Genomic DNA, 17,760 nt, shown 5'->3' with positions numbered 1-17,760 from the left:
GTAACTGAGCCAGCTGTTCAAGTGACAGTGTTCACAACAAAAAGGCTAAGTCTTCAGTGAGTGATTAAATTCTGGAGCAACCCATTTAGATGACCATAAAAATATCTTATTGCTGATCTAGTCCAAAGACAAAAATATGTTTGTGTTGTAGGACAAAAGAAGTAAATGTATTTATTTATTTATTTCCTTCTGTGGAAGCATTTGAAAATTCTAAACTATTTTGGAGATGAAGATTTGTCACACGGCCGCCACTCACTGCCCACCAGACTGTTCCTTCATGCCTTTCATGACCAAAAGTGCCTCCTGCCCTCGCAGGAGGCACCAAATTTCATTACCGTGCTCTGACAGGAGACACTTTAGCAAGGCTGCGACTGCACTAAGGACATGGATGAATCTTTGCTTGATTTAAATACTCACTTTATCTACTAAATTCATAGAACAATAATAATCAAAGTGCATAAAGCAATAATACTAAGAAAAAAATGAAATGAAATGAAAGGAAAGGACTAATATCTGCTGGTATCTCTTATAGCCCACCACATGGACATATGCAACTCAAACATGAGCCATTACAGCTACAGCCCACGCATGTGCCCAGGGAGGTTTCAGGGTCAAGGGTTTCCTTGACAGGAAAGCAGCAGAGGACATCCTGTTTGGCTCAGGTTACTAGTGGGGATGAGATCCTACTAACCACAGTGCAAATCAGTGTGAGAACCAGCCCTGCAGACCCCCAGGTCAGTGCAGCAGGAGGGCAGGAGGTGCTCCAGGCACAAAGCAGTTCCCCTGCGGCCTGTGGAGAGGCCCCTGGCGGAGCAGGCTGTCCCCCTGCAGCCCATGGGTCCCACACGGAGCAGATCTCCACGCTGCAGCCCGTGGAGGAGCCCCCGGTGGAGCAGGTGGATGTGGCCTGGAGGAGGCTGCGGCCCATGGAGAGCCCCCGCAGGAGCAGGCCCCGGGCCGGAGCTGCAGCCCGTGGAGAGGAGCCCACGCAGGAGCAGGGGTCTGGGGGGAGCTGCCGCCCGTGGGGGACCCGTGCTGGAGCAGTTTGCTCCTGGGGGATGGACCCCGTGGTACGGAGCCGTGTGGGAGCAGTTCTTGAAGAGCTGCTGCCTGTGGGCAGCCCCCACAGTTTGGGAAGGACGGCATCCCGTGGGAGGGACCCCATGTGGAGCAGGGGCAGAGAGGGACCCTGAAGGAGCAGCGGAGACCTAGGGCATTAGGGACTGATGCAGCCTCCATTCCCCTCCACCGCTCAGGGGGAGAGGGGGGCTGAAAGAGGGTGGATGAGGGGAAGGCACTTGTAGTTTGCTTTTAGTCTTGTACTGCTCTGGTCTGTTAGTAATAGGCAATAAATTAATCTCCCTATGCTGAGTCTGTTTGTCCCATGATTATAACTGTTGAGTGATCTCCCTGTCTTTATCTCCACCCTTGTGCCCTTTTCATCATATTTTCTCCCTTTTTTCTTTGAGGAGGGAGAGTGAGAGAACAGTTGTGGTGGAGTTCAGCTGCTTAGCAGAATAAAACCACCACAATGGGATAAAGAGAAAACCTAGCTCTGGTCTCCCTGTCACCTGGGCCCACTGCTACAGCTGAACGCCTCACTAATTGTATTTACTTAGGAAAAGATAGCCTTGACTTCAGGGTATATTGTACACGAAGATTTCAGGATTTTCCTGTTTCACTAGTCAATCCATCTTTTAGTTGACCTATAGCAAAGCTCACATAAAATGTTTTCTGTGTAATACTTACCAGTACTGTATAAAAGTTGTATTAGTCATTGTGACCTAATGTGTTATAATTTATTTTTATTTATTACAAATATGCAAAGTCCTAATATACTAGAGAGAGAGTTTGCAACAAGGATTAACGTACAAGATTTGATAGTTCCTGAAAATTAATCTACACTATTCCTTTGAAACACAATTAGAAAAAGCAACATCTGGTAGTAACAGCAAGTTGTGCAAAGCCATTATTTACTGCCCCAGCTTTTTTGCCTGCTCAAAGGTCAGTCTACTCATGTAAGAATCATTGCCCAAACACCTAATAGTCTGCCTCATCATATAGGTTGCTCAGGGGCACATATTTAATATTAGTAAGTTATTAATAAACAGAATGCTAGAAAAGCCTCAAATCAAATCACTTTAGTTTTCTCCCCTTACAATACATTAAAGAACTCAATCTCTCTGTAAAGCCTTATCACACACATCTTCTTAGCTTGACTTCATTTCTAAATGCCACCAAGAGTCCCTTTCCAGTAAATTTCAAGCACATACAGAACAAAGGAAAAAAAAAAAAAAAAAAGGCATGGTGAAAGAGAAGCTCTTATACAAGTAGGTCACAACCAGCCGTAGGCATTTATTCATTAACACTTGCCTGAGAGTATCCCAGAGCCTCAGGTGTTCTGAGTAAGAAAACAGGCTGAAGCAGTCAATCTTTTGAGGAAATATTTGGTGATTCACCTGTATCAGTGTTTGTCCTGCTGCCTTACCAGTTTATCAGATAAGCTTTAACTTGCAGTAGCTCAACCTCATTTTTTTTTCTCCTGAATGACCACTTTATTCACCACAAGTGCAGATAGTTCACATTCATGTGAAAGGCTCAGTCATGTGAATTGGCCTTCATATAAAAATCCAAGTCAGGAAGTTAATTCTCTGTATAGGTAGCTTAAGTTTTATTAAAAGATTTGAAAAAAGGGTACCTTGTAGGCGTTGCAAGCGAAGATGTTTCCTCTATCTTAGAGGATTCACATGTAAGTGTCTAGTAACAAGCAGATAAATAAGTAGTTGGTTAATTTTTACTTCATAACTTGGCTAAATACTTTTTTAAAGATCTGCAGCTGATTATGCAAACCCGCTTCACCCAGAGAAATGGCAAGCTTCTTTCTAATTTATTTGAGAAATGGTTAAGGGCAATAGGACATTGCGGATTATGAAAGAGGAGAATGAAAATGGTGTGGTCTGAACTAATATGATATTATTGAGAGTAAAATGAATCAATTATTGACAGAAACCTTAATTGCTCAGTGTATTTGCATTGTGGCTTTTTATTATTGTTCTTTGTTATGCCTTATGATAATGTTCCCCTTTTAAGGGGAATTGACCTGAAGGATGCGTTCCTTGAGGTATAAAATGTATTGTAGTACTGTCATACCTAGCAGGAGCTGCAGTCTGCTATGACTCTAGATTATGAATTGTTTATAACTTTCCTGTTTTAAATCCTGTTCTCAATATTTTGACTGTCTCCTTCTAAAGCTAAAGTGATTGGAGAACTTAAGAGGGGTAGAACCTGTGTATTTGAGTTGAATATAGATATGTTTTCCCAGTGGGGAGGGGGAGATGATCATAGAAAATATTTTTCTTCTCTTTTGCTAATGTCTGTTCTTGTAGTAAACTGGCTTTAAACACAAAGTTAATGAATGTTTCTAGAAACTTGACTGTTCAAGATAGTGCTATTTAATATGCTGGGTTATCTTGATGTTGTCTTTAACAGGCCTTCAAAGACTGGAAGCTTGAATTATAACCTAAATCTAATGTTGTCACCAACTGGCTATAGAACTAACATACAACCTTCACTGGGAATAGTTAATGGCAAAAGCCTCCTTGTTTGTAACTTGTGTGTGTTATTTTTGTTTATGCTTTAGCATTTGCTCTCATGATACTTTCCATAGGAGGGGGGAAAAAAGAAAAAGCTTTTCTCAGCTTTAAGGTTGTTCTTCAGGGTTAACATCTGATCTTGATAACAACTTCAAGTTGAACTTGGTATTTATTGGAGAAATGCCAGATCAGTAGCTTTGAAGTGTAAATCTCCTGTCTTGTTTGCCCAAGAAGTGTAATGAGTACTGGTAATGCAGGTCTACCTTGCCCCCAGAGTACTTTATAACATGTCTCAGGGGAAGGTAGCCTGTAGCTGTGAGAGCATTTCATCACCTCCAGAGTGAAGTCTTGTGGATTAACAGTATTGCTGCTGGATGGAGGAGTGCTGTTTGGGTAAGATATAATGAGATCTCTTTGCCTTTGTCCCTCACTGATCTCTAGCTGTTTGTTCTGCCTTGCTGCCCCCAAGAGCCCGTCTGGATATGTCTCCTTAGGTAACTCCTACCTATAACTGGATAATGTCTCCATAGGTAACTATGGAATAAGTCTTTCATCCAATCTGCCTCTTTCTCACTTGACTGTGCAGTAAGTCTGCTGTGACTTTCCTTAGGTTTAATGACTGTTTAAGTAAGAGCATGGTCCTGGGAGATGCCTTAATCTGGAAAGCCGAAAAGGGGATGTGAAGAGTGGTGAAATGGTCTGAAGTTGCTTGTTCTGATCTGGTCCTGCAGAGTGGAGTGGTGGGACCTCTGCAGCCTGCTAACAGGAATAAGTCTTTGCTGGTCTCTGCAAGGGTGTCTTTAATTTCTTTTGCGATCTTTTTATTTCTGAAAGAAACATGAATATGGGATGTAAAGGACCTCCGCAGTATAAATGAACCAGTTTATACTGTAGATACATATCAACAGCCTGTATGAGTAAAATTAATGTTTAGGTTATATAAATGTATGTGTATACATATGCATCCAAACAGTGTGTGTGTCTATGCATACAATCTGTAACTTAAAACTCCTGTTGCCATGTTCTCAGTTCTGGAAAAGGACAATCTCCCAACCCATAACATTTTTTAGGGCTCCTTCATAGGAGGAGGGCTCCTTCATCCTAACCTTTTTAGGTTTGTAGTTTCTGTATTTCTCATACTGATGTTGCACATAATGGTGTCAGACTGTTGAGATGTTGAACAGACTCTAAAAAGATAAGTTTTCTGTAAGACTTAATTCAAACAGATTTATATTCCTGCAGCTCTCTTCCGTTTTTCTAAATATGTTCTCATGAATTTAAATAGAGCAAGTACAGTTGATGTCTTGATCTATTTGAATTGCTTCTGAAGCTACTGATCATATGCTTTTGTCTCCTCTATTCTGGTGATGCAGTTCCTTGTTCATTCAGAGCTTGACTTCTGAGGTTTTGGGATTATTCCATGCTTCTAAGGCAGCTCTATAACTGTAGTTCTTAGAAGTAATCAATGTTAGTTCTTTCTTAGTAAAGACTTAATCCACTCCAGGATGGTTCCAGGATGGAAAGGTTCAATTACCCTTTCTCTTAAACTTGATTGTCAGAAACAAAAGGAATAAAGAAGATGGGACGGTTTCCATAACTTCTAATGACATTATACCTCACTCTGCAATTAATAGTATTTATAGCTTTATGTGGTCTCTCTCTACTTCTTCATATAGAAAGGTGAATTACTGCTTCTTAAAAATCCATAGTAAAGACAAACTAACTTTTGTAACATTTTTATGGTTCTTTTGAGCAGTTAATTAAGAATATAGTGTCATTTCTCTTTTCAGTGACTGAGCAAAACTCAAAGCACTCTGTAGAGAAAGTATGAATGTATACATATGCTGAACGTATATTCTACAAATATGTAGTAATTGCTCGTGTTGTAGCATTAAGTAATATTTTCTTTTCATGTGAATGTTTCTGAGTAATATCCTTGTTAGAATTTCTACAGAAACATGCTTGCCACTTCAAAAGTACTTATTTTTTGTTCCATAGAGTATATTATCTAGTTTTTAAATTTCCTTTTCTTCAACACTTCCACTATCCTCTTGTGCATTGAACTTCATATATGTAGCATCATATATTGAGGTAGAGGTGGCTGACCTATGAAAAAAGCCTCCACTCATCTGACCTGCCATTTGAGTGCACCTGAGAACTTCAGTCAAAGAAAACAAAAGTGTTTCCAAGGTGTTTGTGCCATGGCTGTGTTTTTTTAGGGCAGTAAGTATCCACAATACTTCTGTCATGCTGCATGAGCCACAGCATGTATGATTTTTTTTCTTGCATAATATGTAATAAGCTGTTAATCCTCCCCAGGAGGACTCTATCAAAGCAAGATTTCCTTCATGGATAAGATGTATTGTCTTTCAGAATTGTCTTTGAAGACTAACTACACTGATATATTTTGATCCTTGTTCAATCTGTCCCTGTTTTACTCAAGTATTGGCAGTAATATGCTTTAATATCTTCCTGATGAGTAGTTTAGTTATGCTTATGTCTAGAACTGTAGCAAACAGACAGCTCTCAAAACATTATAGTTGATAATTAGACACCAGCTTAGGTAAGAGAATCACAGAATGGTTTGGGTTTGAAGGAACCTTACAGCTCAACTAGTTCCAGCCCCCCTGCCATGGGCAGGGACACCTCCCACCAGACCAGGTTGCCCAAAGCCCCATCCAGCCTGGCCTTGAACACCTCCAGGGATGGGGCATCCACAGCTTCTCTGGGCCAGTGCCTCATCACCCTCAGAGCAGAGAACTTCCTCCAAATACCTAATCTAAATATCCCCTCTTTTAGTTTGAAGCTGTTACCCTTTGTCCTACCACTACACTTCTTTACAAAGATATCCTCCCCAGCTTTCCTGTAGGCCCCCTTTAGGTACTGGAAGGCTGCTATCAGGTCTTCCCAGAGCCTTCTCTTCTCCATGCTGAACAACCTGAGCTCTCTCAGCCTGCCTTAGTAAGAGGGGTGTTCCATCACTTTGATCATCCTTGTGGCGCTCCTCTGGACTCGTTCTAATATGTCCATGTCCTTCTTATGTTGAGGGTCCCAGAGGTGAATGCAGTGCTCCAGTTGGGGCCTCACAAGAGCAAAGCAGAGGTGGAGAATCATATCCCTCGACCTGCTGGCCACACATCTTTTGATGTAGCCCAGAATACAGGCTGGCATTCTGGGCTGCAAGCGCACACTGCCAGCTCAGGTTGAGCTTGTCATCACCCGCAGATCCTTCTCCTCGGGGCTGCTCTCAATCCACTCTCCACCCAGCATGTATTTGTGCTTGGGATTGCCCCAGCCCATGTTCAGGACCTTGTCCTTAATAAGTTGAAATGAGGGGACACTTGTTAGATGTCTCATTTGGGAATTTATCATCACTGATATCCACAATGTGAGATGTTCCAGTGTGATGTTTTTATAAACATTGAGGAGCAAGGAGGAGAAAAGCCTTATATTCAATGTCATCTGCTGCTTCTGAATATTGGTAAATTGGGTATCTAAATACAGAAATGAGATGTCCAAAATTACAGTTGATTTAGGTGTGTTCTATAATCTATAACTCTGTATTAAGTCCTTTAATAAAAAGTTCTGTAGTACCACACTGGATTTATGTAATAAACCTTAATTTCCTTTGTGACAACTTGCCAGGAGGTGATTGGAGGTAACCTTCCCCCCCCAACCTGTCACAAGATCCCTTACTAACCCATGTCAAGAAAGTTGTTGCAGATGCTTTGGTTGCTTCTTCCCTGTGTACACTGAGGGACCATTCCCCACCCCACCCCAATGCATCCTGCTAACAGTGGAAAACAAAGAAGGTAATATAGATGTTTTATTTTTATTAAACTTGCAGTCTAAGCAACAGCTTTAGTCATGATAACTGGGAGTAGGTTGTTCTTAACACTTTTGTTGTTAGTGAAGGGAATAGCTTTTTTTTTTTTGCCCTCAGACAAAAGGATACAAACATCATAATAAGGAGAGTATGACACAAACATGTTACAACGTGCACTCAGTGGGATAAGAGCAGTAGTTCTTGACTCTCTCTGTTGGACATACTGCAGTAATGCAGGTAGAAATGTGTCCTAAAGAAAAATGAAACAGGGGAAAAAAAAAGCATAAGGGAAAATTAATGGGCTTCATCTGCAGTGAATAGAGAAAAGAGCTTCAGGGATAACTTAATTTTATTTATAACCAATAACAATTCTTCAATTTGAGAAGCAAATTACTTTCAAGTCAAGAATCACAAACACTTTTTACTCTGTTTATTTTCCCCTACTATATGTTCACAGGACAGAAAAGTAATGTATAAATTGAACAGCAGTTGCCAGTTCATACTTGCAAAGTTGTATAATAGTAAAGTGCTAAAATTTCACAGTGGTCCAGTGTATTGTCACTATTCCTGGCTTTAATCCAAAATGCAGATTACGAATGCAGCATTATTAATTTACATAGGAAGATTTCTTGTTCTGTACTGGGCTGGTCTGCAATAGCATGTCTCTCTTTGGAGAGTTGGGGGGTGCACAGGAAACCCACCCTATTCTGGTGTTCGACTGTTAGATACAGTCCTTGTGTCTAAATGTGGCGAGCATATGAATGTGAAATGCAAGAGGAGACTTGCCAAGCGCTGATATCGTTCTTATTTCTCTACCTCCATATGTCTTTCCACTAGCTGCCTCTTACATCATAGTTTCCATCCCCCTGCTCAGATGCTTTTATATCATCTCTGGAAGGAGGACTGGTGTTGCTCTAACAGAAGGCATGCATAATGTGAGCTGCTTATTGAACCAGCGTTTTCTTGTACCATACATATGCATTCATTTTATTGGCCTCTCCTTTGAGTCATACAGGTAGGGAGGCTGGGAAGAAAAGCATTAGCTTTCCTATCTGAACAGGGCTGCAGTCCCTCGGTGCAGGATGAGCTGCAACAAGAGTGTGACTCTGCAGAAGCTTTTCTTTACATGGCGAAAGAACCATCCAAGTTGCAACTCAATGGTTCATTTTGTTTACATACACCAATACTCAAGATTGTTTTTATTATTCATGGCTAACATATTCCCAAGGAGGTATGTAAATTACAGATTATTAAACATTATTGAAAAATATTCAGGCTCACTCTGTTAGGTACAGACTGTTATATTGCTTCAACTGAAGGATAGAAAATACTGTTTCTAATGCCCTGATACAGAACAAAAGCATGTTTAATAGGGTTCTCTTTGCAAAGAAATAATTAACCTACTGTCTTAAAATTATTGTGTAAATACAAAAAGTATAGTTTCCTCACATAACCACTTGAATTTTGCATAATTAATTTTCCAGTTACTTTCCTCATGGTGGTACAGTATGTGCAAAACAGACACTATGTATAAAGTATGATGTCAAAAATAGTGACCATTACTGTGTCTTTCGGGCAATTAGTATAGCAACTGATTTTTTTTAAAAAAAAAAAGAGTAAAAAGTCTTTTTAAAGTGTACCTTGCAAAGTAGGTGCAGTTTGATTAGTTTCCAGGTAAGTGAAAGCAAATAAGATGATTGTTCAGTGGACTTGAGAAATTGCCTTCTTTTGTCTGTGTTCTGCCATGTGCACGTCTAGCTTAAAAAACGTGGTAGCCTGAGTACTTTCACTCTTATTACTCAAACTGTGTTTGTCTAATTAGCTGATTAGTAAGGCTACAGGCATAAGCTCAGGACACGACAGCAAGAGGCCTGGATGTTTATGCTGAGTTTGGAAGTACGCATGTTAAAACTTGTAGTGAAAGCTTAGTTGGTCAGATATTGTATTTTCTCTCTCTCCAGGGTTTGGGTACTAAATCGCTTATGATGAAAGCTTCCAAATATTGCTGTGTTCTTGGAAAATATTTTTTTTAAGGAGCAAATAATTTATATTTCGTTTTCTATGTGGATGAGGTACTTAAAAGACGTTAGTTTACTGAATAAATTTTTTAGATTGCAGATGATCGTTATGGTTGGTTACTGCTAGAGACCATCATAAGTAAAGATGCTGTGATGAACTATATTTCTGATTAGAGATTACCTCCTTCATTGACAGCTGGAAAGAAAACACCTGGGGTAGTATCCTGGCTTGTGAAATACTGCTGAGATGACTGAATTTGAAGTGCAAAGAGACTTTGTCTGTAATAAAGTAACAGGGCAGTGTCTGGACTGCTGTCTCAAATCCACAAGTATAGGCTGTGGTGTAAAGCTGGCAGCGTTACTCCTGAACTTTGCATGGCTTTTGTAATGAAGACAGAAGCTCCTTAGGAGGAAGGAGGAGGTATCCATCCCATCTGGAGCTGGCTTGGTGGTGGGAAAGTTGTTTCATGGATGCTGAAATTCTGGTGCCAATTGGAGATGGACACAGCAGCACTGGGTCTTTCTGAGCTGGTGGCAGGTGGTGTCCAGGCATAAAAGAAATCTTGTTTATCAGCTTGGGGGTGGAGGGGGTTCCCAAAGTAGCTGTGTGCTTAGAGGTCCTAGCTGACTGTTTAGTGAGCGCTTAGGGGCACCCCTTGTGAAGGGGTAAAGAAATCGGGACATCCCTGCAAGGCTTGCTGTTGAGTAACTGATTTCGTGTAACTGCATCCTTTTTTAATTATTACTTTGATCCTGATATTTTAGTTTTTCATGTAGCAGAATTGATTGAATCTTACCTTTCTAAAGAATGAGTTTTGTTTGCATAAATGATATACCTACTAAAATCAAAGTAATCTCAAGCGTGTGCTAACTGATTATTTTATGCAAATAACATTAAATTAATCTTGGGTAAGACCCTTGTTTCATTCTAGGGAGTACAGAGATGCAGTCAGAAATGCAGAATAACATGGCAAAAAGAATTACACCTTAACCAAACTTTACTTCACTTGGGGCATGGGGAATTACAATTTAAACCAGATGAGAAGGTGTAGAATTTCTGTTTCTGTTATACATTAAAGATCAGTACAGCATCAAAGATGATCACTGTTTAATGGCTGCTCAGAGATCTTGATAGAGAAAAGCAATGACTGGGACACTGTTTTTATGAGTGTGTCAGTTTTGCTGAAATGGGAATATGGCACAGTCGTTATACGGTTTCATTCAGTGTAAAGAAACTTCTGCAAAAACCTTTTTAATACAGTGTGTAATCATTACAATTCACATGGGAGTGTGTATTATACAAGGGAGAATGGTTTATCTTGCATATCTAACTTTTTTCTAATTAAAGTGGCTAAGCAATGGATAATAAAGCAATCTACACACCATTGTTTAAAAGCTAGCAAATACCATTTCTCTGAGGTGGAGTGGTTATTTTCCTTCTCAGCTACATAGTGGTGGTCATTGAGGCACTGGTCACTGGTATACACATACTGCATGCTTAAGGCTGAAACTTTACCCACATACACGTATGTTAATGATGATTCACTAAATACAAGTCAAGCCTTTCTTATCCTTCATCTGTACTCTGGGAACAATCCATTCAGTGTGGTCTGATAATGTGTTGAATTGTAATAAGCCACTAAGGAAAAAGTGTCTTTGTAAGGTGCATATTGCTTCTATGAATGGTGGGTGTATCACTCAAATGTTTTTCCAGCAAGTATAAATATTGTTCAGTTCATAGTTGCTGCTTTTCTTATTTTCACCTCTACCTATTTTCCTTGTCTATGCATTTTCCTTGTTTTCACCTTTGTAGGTGAACAAACCCTGTGATTTCTTTTCTTGGTAAGAAATCAGGGGCCTTCTGTTAAATAAACTTAGAATGTCCTACTACTCTTGTGTGACTAGTAGTCCAAGTAACAACTGAGATGTCCCCAAATACAGTATCAGTTCTGAGAGACATGTAAGTTGACTGACTTTACCACTTTTATATGGGGGAAATGAAGCTAGTAAATTAAAATATCAAGAATATCAATTCCTCTTGATTAACAGATTAATGCTATGCACGAAGTAGGCAACAGATGAAAACATTCCATGTTCTGAGTTGGGTTTAGAGCATGAAGAAACCCTACATGCAGACCTGGGATCATGGAGATTTTTGCTCACACTCTCTACTCTGTGTGGTGTTATTTAACTGGGGCCCTCTATTCCCTGTGGCCATTTCACCTTTCCTCCTCCCTTTGTATGACATCTACCAAAAGGTGAGATGAGATGGGATAAAATATGCTGCAGTGGAAACAAGCTCTATAGATAGTCATATTGTACGGACAACTTTTTTATTGTATTTAAACTTGGTTTCTTAGTTCCTTTTGCTAGTATTTTGTCAACTGTGACAAAGTTTCATACTTTGATAGTGTATAAAGTGCAATAATTGGTAAGGATAAGAAACTCAATCCCAATGAACTCAGCTTCTTCTCTTTCACTTAATTTAGATTTAATTGATATGGAATAAAATGAACAGACTCTGTGGCATAGTGTGATGACAGGTGATACAATTTCATAAAAAACACTCTTTCTAGGAGATTTTATGGCAAGTTCCTTGACCAGCTGCTTTCTCTTCTACTTAATAATGGGAGAGATGAATACTGAAATGGCATCTAAATTTTACAGGCATATATCTGAGGCTTCCACTTAGCAAAGCATGCAGTTACTTGGGGAGGGCGGGGGGAAACAGGACCCCATGACCACACATATGTTGTGCGTTGGGGAAAGTGACTTTTATAACTACTGTCTTCTGTCAAGGCTGGGTGAGTTAGATGTTCTAGGTGCATGTAGCTAGCAACAAATTTAGACACTTGCTTTCGTGCTGTACCTGGGTCTGGTTGTTCCAGATGCCTTCTGCCTTATGGATATCAGATTTTTTCAGTAAACAGACAGATTTGTAGGGAAGAACAATGTGGGGAGTGCTCTGAGGCCTCAGACAGTCATTCGGATTATGGGTAGGACATGAGAGGTTGGCAAATCTGCCTAAGCAGCCTCTTATGACATGGGTTACAGTCTTTGCCCCTCACTGTTGTGCTGTATCTTCATCCTGCTCTGCTGTGATTGAGTAGCAAGGGGAAGGACTTGGGGCCAAAAGTAAGGCCTCAAGAAACATTTTTTTTGTGGGGGTGGGAGAAGGGAAGGTACACACTCAGCAGTTTCCAGTGACATCTCCCTGGAGCGCAGGAACTTTGTTTCTGAGTAGAAGAAAACATTTTGTGGCTTCTAGGATTTCTGTATTGTATGGTATTTTAACACTGGCAATACAATCTGCTGTGCCAAGGGGAATTGTTTCATACTGGATGAATTAAAGCTTAGAGCAGTGGAGTTTAATTATGTATTGTCAACTACATTGAACATCTGATTCCTCTAAACTTGAAGAGGCAAGAAGCAACAGAGGATAGGCTGAGGTGTTTGAGATATTGTCTACAGCTGTGTGGGACAGGTCAGTTTTTCTTCCGGATGTTTCTGGATCCCTGTGATCAAGGGTGGCACCAGTTAGGAACACAATAATTGTTTCCAGACTTTGGGCATGGGACTTGGGGTGGAGGGAGCTTCTTTTGGGGCTTGCACATTTGCTGTTTCAGTGGTGCTTGTTGGGATGCAGGTGTATGTCTGTTAAAGGCTGATGGTGGTGTGTGGGGGGAGTATTTAAAATAGTTGGCCCCAGTTGAAATATTTTGATGTGGTTGGGTGGTCTTCCAGCTTTATTTAGGTGTTCCTATGAGCATATTTCAGAGCTTTTGAGTATTACAGGGGCCGGATCTTTATTTTTTGTATAGACTTCAGAGTTTTCGGCACTTGGCTCACAACCACCTATCTCACTGGAGCCTGTCACAGGGGAGGGCAACTGTTTGGTGTTGCCACTTGCAGGGTCTGCAGGGGAGTTAGGGGAAGCTCAGAGACCTTGGGGATGTTGCTAGCACTCAAGATCTACAGCAATATTGTTTTTTGTTTGTTTTAAACATACGTGCTGAAGTGCTTGAAGGACCAAGATGTCCTTGAATGTCCTCCTTCATCAGACTCTGAGGAGTTCAGGCTCTACTTAGAGGAAGAAAAATCATCTTGAAAGATGTTTGGAGATGTTAGGGGATGTGTGTGATACACATTTGCCATGATATTTTCCACATCTTCACCTATACTTCTTGCATACTCTGGGATGGCATGGCATGGTGGCTGATGCTAATATAAGGCCTTAACTTCCCTGACACCCTCCTGCTTCATGAATCCTTAATTCTAGGCTTGGTGACAACCACACAATGTCTGTAAGGACTCTGTGATCATGTAAATAATGTAGGGATGGCTGGGTAGCTGTTGCTGCTCAAATTCTTCTTAGGTGGTGAGGATGTCTACAGAAAATTCTGCAGATGTGTGCATATGAAACATAAAGGCTTAAGAGCAAAATAGTATAGAACAAAACAGTAGCGTTGACAAGACTATTCTGATATTATGTAATGACGAACATAAAAACTGTCCATTACACTGTAAAGGAAGCTGAAGCTTCTGCCTACTCACTCCTTTTATATTTGTCCTGGGTGTTTTCGTTCCATTTGTGGCAATCTGCAGAGCTAATATGCTTGTTCAGTGTTGGCATGGCGGAAGGGAGGGAAATCAGGAGGAGAAAGAGTAACACATTAAAAATCCACCACTATAGTAGCTTGTAACCTGTTTTAACAGGCTGGTAAGTTTTAATAAATTTCCACATACAAACTTATGCTGATTACAAATAAGGGCTCATCTAAACCTGTTATATTATGCCTCAGCTGCATTTATCGAATAAGAGAGACTTCCACAGTACTTATGAAGTTCTAGGGGCATGAATTCTGTTGTTAATATATATTAAACACTATTTGGTTGTTCTGAGCGCATCTAAATGCTTGTTTGGGAAGAAATTAGATGGTACGTTCTCTGAATCTGACTGAACTATTGAGATTTTACATAGCTTTGAGACTTAATTTTTGTGGTGACTTCTGAAAGAAAAAAAGGTGGTTTGGCTTCTCAAGAAGCTTGACTGAAGGCAGGGGAGTGTAACAGTGCAGCTTCCCTCAGCAGCTGCTATCCCATTGCAAGTACTCTAAATATATACAGATGTTCTACAGCAGTGTAGTGGTTGGAAGGGACTGTCTGGAAGACTTCAGTATTATTCTTTTCTTCCAGTTTCTTACTTGGACAGTGAAAACATGACAGCAATGGCAGAGCTTCCCTCTATCAAAGTTGATGTCAGGGAGGTATTTGAAAGTAAATTTAATATTTCATGAAGAAGTACTATGCTAGTTTGTCTTTCATTAAGGATCATCTACTAGCTGATCAGGGACTTGACATGTCCTTGATTAAACACTCTTCCAGAAGGACAAAATCTTCTGTTGAAGCACAGACACAAATATCATGGTTAATAGCTGATTTTATAATCATTTTATGACCACAATGTTTCCTCTCCAGAGGTAGGATCCTTCTGTTTCCATAATCATTTTCTCTCTTGCGTAAAAAAAAAAAAAAAACATTAGTCTCGTAAGGCGTTGGATTTGACATACAGTCAACAAACTTCTTAAAGCGTAATTGAACACAAGAAATGGAGATACTTGATTAGTGAAATTGCACATGACATATATGCAAGCATTCAGATCTCTTTTCTAAAACTAGTCCTTTTTGTAGAACAGCTCCCCCACATCTGGATTCTTGAGAGGAAGTATAATGGTATTCATAAGGATTCAGGGTGAGCTTATTTATCTTCTCACTTCTAGCCCACCACAATGTTTTTTTTTTTTTCTTCAAATAGGGAGATTCATAATACCTGTGGCTTGGGTTGCCTAATATTTAAATATTTAGCTAGTGTGTGATGTTTTTCAGGTGTTGCTTATTTAATTTTTAATTTTTCATGGATGTGGGCTTTGTGGGTGTGGGGTTTCTGGTTTTCCTGTAAGCTTTGAACAAACACTTTTGGTCATCTTGGAGAGCAGACTTGTGGAAAAATATCTGCCTACATTTTTGTAGCTTTGGGGAAAACCTCAGTGTTGCTGTGACTTGTACAGTTTTGAAGTTGAGGAAGGTTGTAATTTATTTGCCTAAGGTGGCACTTCTGCTCAGTGCAGCAGCCATCTGAAGACCACCTGCATTGCAGCACTCATTGATGAATAAATGTTCTTGTTTTTTTTGAGCTTCTATGGAGTTGGTCACTGAAACAAGTAGCAGAAAATCTCTTTGGTCTTTGTGTCTTTGCTTGTATCTAAACATTGTGGATGAGAGAAGCTGTGTAACTTCTCTGTAATGGAGAGGGAAATGGTATAAGATGAATGGGAGCTCTTAAGAGAAAAGATATGACAAAGGGTTGGGTACTAACAATGCTAATATGAACTTAGAAGGGGAAGAAAAAGCAGTGTGTACTGGTCTGACTAGATTTGATAATGTTGCACTTAGAGGAGACCAAAGCTTCATGGGCAAACTTGATTTGGGATACTCAGTTTCTGAGGGTTTTTTGCTCAGTTTATTCTCTCAATCCGTATTTCTGTAGGTAACTTCCTTCAGATAAACTATTTGCAATCCCTTGACAAGGCTTATGTTTCTATACCACTGTGCACTACGAAATAGCATACTCCTACCTTAGTCTGTGAAACCTAAACAGGGCAGAAGTCAAGACAGCAATACAGTAGCTAGTCAGAGAACACTGTTTAGAGATAGCAGCTCAATCCAGAAGTGGGCTCTTCAGTGTTTTTTTCCTTTTTTTTGTGTGTGTGTTGGGGGAGGGGGGTGTGAGCTATTTGTCATAGTTGGAATTTCTTGTAGTAAGTCTCACATTCTGCAGACCTGAATCCAGACTGGACAACTCTAAGCCACTTTTCTTTTGCTAGCTGCTGGACTGTTTTTGTTTGTTTTCCAGTTCCTTTAAAAAAAAACTGCAAGCCCCAAAGAAAGAGGAAGATCTTGGTGAAGCCCCAGCTTGGGAGGAGGAAGCTTTGGCATTGTGGGATGAAGGTGGTAAAAAGAGAGTTGTGCAGGCATAGACATCAAGAAATGGTCCAGGACCAGGCTCAGGTGTATGGCAGTCCAGACGGATCTCAGCAAGTGTGCTTACCAGTACAGCTGGGCCAAGGAGGAGGCCATCTCCCAGCAGCACATCCACAGAGGTTGGTCCATGGTCAGCAACCCCAGGGCCTGGACCCTGTGCATGTCCAGAGGCAGACAGCCCAAGGAGGTACGGTCCCAAACATGGAACCACAGCAAATGGATGATGGGTGGGAGGCCCCAGAAGTGACAGTGAAGGTGAGGCCTCAGAAGCTGAGCCAGGGGTGGGAGGCCCCAGAGGTGACAGTGCAAGTGCAGCCTCAGAAGCTGAGCCCAAGGTGGGAGATGCCGGAGGTGACCGTGCAAGTGCAGTTACAGCAGAGGGGCCGAGGACCAGCTCTCCCACAAGTCACTGTGCAGGTACAGCCACAGGTCCAGGGACAGCGAATGGCTGGCATCAAGGTCACTGTGCAGATGCACTCGGGCTGTGAACCAGAAGAAGTGACCCGTGTCCAGGACCAAGGTGAGGAAGTATTAGAGAATGGAGAGCAGCTGATACAAAAACAAAACCAGGGAGATTCGATGGCAAGATCTGAAGGTGAGAGAGAACTGGCTGAGATGGAGCTGGCGCCACAGGGGGCTTGGAATCAAAAGCAGGATCAAGAAGGAGAGGTGATAAAACTCCAGCAGGAACAGAGCCAAAACAGGGAAAGAGCAGAAGTGACAGAACTGCAGGAGATGCAGGTTGAAGACCAAGCAGGCCTGGATAGGATGGTGACAGAAGAGAAGCTGCAGGACCAGAGCCAAGAGCAGGAAAAGTTAAAAGCAGACCTGTCACCACAACAGGAAGGTCAAAGAGATACAGAGATGAGACAGGACCAAAGTGATGTCCACATCCAAGAAGGGTTCAAGGGGTTGGTTGAAGAGCAACAGGAAGACCTGGAGCAAGAAGTGCCTAAGAAACGCCCACGAGAAACTCCAAATTACTTTGTCTCTATACCAATCACGGATGATCAGGTATTTTAAAAAACTTCTATCTAAAACAAAGCCTTAAGAAGGGGGGGAAAAAAAGTTGCCTTTGTTTCCAAGCTTGTTAATAAGCTTTGAACGATCAAATTTTGCTCCTCTGCCTGAAGTGGCTAAATATTACTTTGAGGATTGACATTGTTCTTTTCATAAGTTCTGATTGGATGTGTCTCTGCAATAGTATCTTCTAGTCTATAATAGTTTTCTAAAAGAAAGCAGTGGCTTTCACCACTTCGTGTTGTCCATTCCTGTATGCTTA

At 40.9% G+C, this 17,760-nt stretch overlaps 1 protein-coding gene across 2 annotated transcripts in view; it reads left to right on the top strand.

Annotated features, from left to right (window-relative positions):
* Positions 1-2,562: 2,562 nt before the first annotated feature.
* Positions 2,563-17,760, top strand: part of LOC106034989 (neurofilament light polypeptide-like) — a 34,223-nt gene continuing 19,025 nt past the window's right edge. Inside the window, exons 1-2 of one of the 2 annotated variants that reach the window (XM_066992799.1) lie at positions 2,563-2,749; positions 16,351-17,492. In XM_066992799.1, coding sequence (XP_066848900.1) covers positions 16,440-17,492 — 1,053 coding nt within the window. In that variant the 5' untranslated portion in view covers positions 2,563-2,749; positions 16,351-16,439. The remainder of the gene's footprint in view (positions 2,750-16,350; positions 17,493-17,760) is intronic. The other variant, XM_013179514.3, reaches the window with a different exon arrangement.

The sequence above is a fragment of the Anser cygnoides genome, chromosome 2, assembly GCF_040182565.1.
Source record: "Anser cygnoides isolate HZ-2024a breed goose chromosome 2, Taihu_goose_T2T_genome, whole genome shotgun sequence".
In the NCBI taxonomy this organism is placed as follows: Eukaryota; Metazoa; Chordata; class Aves; order Anseriformes; family Anatidae; genus Anser; species Anser cygnoides.
The sequence above is the reverse complement of the archived record's forward strand: the minus strand, read 5'-3'. Positions and strand labels throughout refer to the sequence as shown.